The 5000-nt window shown below is 46.1% G+C and overlaps 2 protein-coding genes across 3 annotated transcripts in view; both read left to right on the top strand.

Moving 5' to 3' along the window:
- Positions 1-5000, top strand: part of LOC116048446 (VPS10 domain-containing receptor SorCS3-like) — a 1378075-nt gene that overhangs the window by 826843 nt on the left and 546232 nt on the right. The gene's annotated exons all lie outside the window — the stretch shown is intronic.
- Positions 1-5000, top strand: part of LOC116059799 (striatin-like) — an 80805-nt gene that overhangs the window by 32353 nt on the left and 43452 nt on the right. For both annotated transcript variants that reach the window (XM_031313058.2, XM_031313057.2), the window contains exons 2-3: positions 312-415; positions 1957-2030. In XM_031313058.2, the coding sequence (XP_031168918.1) occupies positions 312-415; positions 1957-2030 (178 nt within the window). The remainder of the gene's footprint in view (positions 1-311; positions 416-1956; positions 2031-5000) is intronic.

Below are 5000 nucleotides of genomic sequence, written 5' to 3'. Positions count from 1 at the left end.
TTTTGCCTAGTTATTTTATGTATGTCTTATTAGATCATGTGTATATATATATACAACAAAATGTTTTTCCTTTTGGCCATTTTTGTGTGTTTTTTTCTGCCTAAACTCTAAGTTGTTGTCCATTATCCCGTCCTCTTTCAGTCACTCTGTTTTCTGATTTGTACTTGTCTGGAGACAGTCACTTTTAAATAAAAATCAACACAATTTAAATGAAATAAATAAGCGATTGTTAACTTATCAGAATCGATAATCGAATCGTTCTAGAGAGAATCACGATGCATCTAAGAATCGCTTATTTTTCCCACCCCTAGGCTCAGATCGCCTTCCTGCAGGGGGAGAGGCGGGGCCAGGAGAACCTGAAGAAAGACCTGGTGAGACGGATCAAGATGCTGGAGTACGCCCTCAAACAGGAGAGGTCAGTACACGAAAAACCTTCGTCCACGGGGCTTTTTTTCAGATTCTGTGTTGCTTTTTAACTGAAACGTGTCAGTGGAATCACTTTAGTTGAGAGTCCGTTAGTGCAGTGGTTCTCAAATGGGAGTACGTGTCCCCCAGGGGGTACTCTGGAGGACTGTAGGGGGTAAGTGTCCCCCTAGGGGTACTTTGGAGGTCTGCAGGGGGTAAGTGTCCCCCTAGGGGTACTTTGGAGGTCTGCAGGGGGTACGTGTCCCCCTGGGGGTACGTGTCCCCCTAGGGGTACTTTGGAGGACTGCAGGGGGTACGTGTCCCCCTAGGGGTACTCTGGAGGTCTGGAGGGGGTACATGTACCCCTAGGGGCACTCTGGAGGACTGCAGGGAGTACGTGTCCCCCTAGGGGTACTTTGGAGGTCTGCAGGGGGTACGTGTCCCCCTGGGGGTACGTGTCCCCCTAGGGGTACTCTGGAGGTCTGGAGGGGGTACATGTACCCCTAGGGGCACTCTGGAGGACTGCAGGGAGTACGTGTCCCCCGTAGGGGTACTTTGGAGGACTGCAGGGGGTACGTGTACCCCTAGGGGGACTTTGGAGGACTACAGGGGGTACGTTAAATGTTTTCCAGGTCCAAGTCCGTTGTTTAGTAAATCTATCGCTGACAGCGTTGTACTGTTCCTCTTTATATAGACTTTCTTTTCTACCGAAAATGATTGGCGCTGGTCAGGCGGTACGTGGATTAAAGAGACAATTCAAAAGGGGAACATTATTGAAAAAAGTTTGAGAACCACTGCGTTAGTGTGTGCGGAGGAATTGAACCGAATGAAAGTGGCTCTGATGGTTGAATACGATGTGTGTGTGAAATTGATCCGTCCGCCCCTCAAAGAGCAGCTTATCCTCTTATGGAGTTATTAGTAATTTATCACATAATCCGGCGGCGCATTTCACGCAGTTTGGCTGTCTGAGCTGTTGATTGGTGGGTCTGGATGCTGTTTACTGGAGCGTTTTGGAAGGGGGGGGGGTTGTGGGAAAACTTCAACATCTTTAAAATACCAAATATGTATCAGTGTCACGGTCACTTTCTTCTACACCAGAGCTTCTCAAAAGGGCTGCATCACACACACACACACACACACACACACATTAACACACACACACACACACACACACACACTAACATGCACACACACACATACACAAACACACACACACACATACACAAACACACACACACATACACAAACACACACACACAGACACACACACACACACACACACACTAACACATGAACACACACACACACTGACACATGAACACACACACACACACACACTAACACATGAACACACACACACACACACACAGACACACACACACACACACACCAACACACATACACACACACTAACACGCACACACACACATACACAAACTTTTTTTGGGGGGGGGCTAAAACCTCTTTTTTTGGGGGGGGGGCCAGTCTAAGGAAAGCCAGTATTAGACCGGCCTGCTCAGACGTTGTGATGACCAGTTTTGTCTTCCTCAGGGCCAAGTTTCATAAACTGAAGTATGGAACCGAGCTGACCCAGGGAGAGATCAGAGCTCCCAGTTATGATTCAGGTGAGACCATCCTCCCTCTCTTCTCTGAGTTACTGATAATCATCCCTCTCTTCTCTGGGTTACTGATAATCATCCCTCTCTTCTCTGAGTTACTGATAATCATCCCTCTCTTCTCTGAGTTACTGATAATCCTCCCTCTCTTCTCTGTATTACTGATAATCCTCCCTCTCTTCTCTGGGTTACTGATAATCATCCTCCTCTCTTCTCTGGGTTACTGATAATCCTCCCTCTCTTCTCTGGGTTACTGATAATCATCCTCCTCTCTTCTCTGGGTTACTGATAATCATCCCTCTCTTCTCTGGGTTACTGATAATCATCCCTCTCTTCTCTGTGTTACTGATAATCATCCCTCTCTTCTCTAGGTGACTGATAATCATCCCTCTCTTCTACACTGTTTAACGTTAGCTGTCAGCATTTTAACCGTGTTTAATCCAGCTGCTAGCTAAAGGTAGGCTAACGTTACCTACTGTTGAGTGTAGTGTAAAGTCAGGCACCGAAATAAGGCACCGAAATTTTCGTTCTTATTCGGTCTCGTTACTACCGTTTAGGTCGGAACCGGTGCCCTATTGGCACCGCGTTTCGGTACCCAACCCTACTGATAATCCTCCCTCTCTTCTCTGGGTTACTGATAATCCTCCCTCTCTTCTCTGGGTTACTGATAATCCTCCCTCTCTTCTCTGAGTTACTGATAATCATCCCTCTCTTCTCTGTGTTTGTGATATTCTGCTACGTTATGATGGTCGCTGTGTCAGATCAGGAGATTATAGACATGACATAGACGCATATGAAGGTTGATTCCAACGGGAGAAGTGAGCGTGGACACAGATTACAGCCATTCTTTCACCCCGTAGTCACCAAACTAAATATTAAAGCCGTTCTTCAACAAGCCACATATCCCCAGAACCAACAGGTTATCACACTCATCTCATAAAATATGGACACTTGGTCAGGTGCCTTTGTCATTCTTATTGACGCTAAAAGTTTCCTTTAGCAGTATAAGTAAACGCGTTTGGGCGAGACTATTGCCGTCCCTTTAGCGCTATAAGTAAACGCGCTTGGTCGAGACTATTGCCGTCCCTTTAGCGCTATAAGTAAACGCGCTTGGTCGGGACTATTGCCGTCCCTTTAGCGCTATAAGTAAACGCGCTTGGTCGAGACTATTGCCGTTCCTTTAGCGCTATAAGTAAACGCGCTTGGTCGAGACTATTGCCGTTCCTTTAGCGCTATAAGTAAACGCGCTTGGTCGAGACTATTGCCGTCCCTTTAGCACTATAAGTAAACGTGCTTGGTCGGGACTATTGCCGTCCCTTTAGCACTATAAGTAAACGTGCTTGGTCGGGACTATTGCCGTCCCTTTAGCGCTATAAGTAAATGCGCTTGGTCGGGACTATTGGACACTTGGTCAGGTGCCTTTGTCATTCTTATTGACGCTAAAAGTTTCCTTTAGCAGTATAAGTAAACGCGTTTGGGCGAGACTATCGCCGTTCCTTTAGCGCTATAAGTAAACGCGCTTGGTCGAGACTATTGCCGTCCCTTTACCGCTATAAGTAAATGCGCTTGGTCGGGACTATTGCCATCCCTTTAGTGCTATAAGTAAACGTGCTTGGTCGGGACTATTGACGTCCCTTTAGTGCTATAAGTAAACGTGCTTGGCCGGGACTATTGACGTCCCTTTAGTGCTATAAGTAAACGCGCTTGGCCGGGACTATTGACGTTCCTTTAGCGCTATAAGTAAACATGCTTGGTCGGGACTATTGCCGTCCCTTTTGACGCAGTTATGTTAAGGAAAGGGTCGTGGGTGGGCGTACGGTTCTGTGACACGCGGGAGGAAAGAAATAAACGACTATAGCAAGCGTGACAAGCGGGACGTGATCCCCGCTCTCCTGGTGAAAGTCCTGTGTTTGACCCATCCACCCCCCCAACCAACCTCCTTACATACTACTCTCTAAATCCTCTCTAACTGCTGCTCTCCCCGGTGCGTTACACAAACACGCTGAAAGACGCCTTTTTCATCGCATCAGACAATGACAGCCACTGTCCAAACGTCCTTATTTTATGAGTTCGGAATGAGAACGGGTTGCCAGAACACACACACACATCTTTGGCTGCATCGGCTATCTTTATCTACAGTCTCTGCTCTCTTCTCCTCACATTGGGGATTTGGTTGGTCAGTTTGAGGACGCCTCCCTGTGGATAAAGGCAGAAGAGGCAGAAACACACTGGGGGATTACACACACACACACACACACACACACACACACACACACACAGACATATATATATACACACACACACACACACACAGACATATATATATACACACACACACACACACACAGACATATATATATACACACACACACACACACACAGACATATATATATATATATACACACACACACACACACACACACATATATACACACACACACACACACACACACACATATACACACACACACACACACACACACACGGACATATATATACACACACACACACACACACACACACGGACATATATATACACACACACACACACACACATATATACACACACACACACACACACACACGGACATATATACACACACACACACACACACACGGACATATATACACACACACACACACACACACACACGGACATATATATACACACACACACACACACACACACACAGACATATATATATACACACACACACACACACAGACATATATATATACACACACACACACACACACACAGACATATATATATACACACACACACACACACACACACATATATACACACACACACACACACACACGGACATATATACACACACACACACACACACACACACACGGACATATATATACACACACACACACACACACACACATATACACACACACACACACACACGGACATATATACACACACACACACACACACACACACACACACGGACATATATATA

Source organism: Sander lucioperca, chromosome 4 (genome assembly GCF_008315115.2).
Source record: "Sander lucioperca isolate FBNREF2018 chromosome 4, SLUC_FBN_1.2, whole genome shotgun sequence".
NCBI classification, from domain to species: Eukaryota; Metazoa; Chordata; class Actinopteri; order Perciformes; family Percidae; genus Sander; species Sander lucioperca.
Note: the sequence above shows the minus strand (reverse complement) of the source record. Positions and strands in the feature narration are given on the sequence as shown.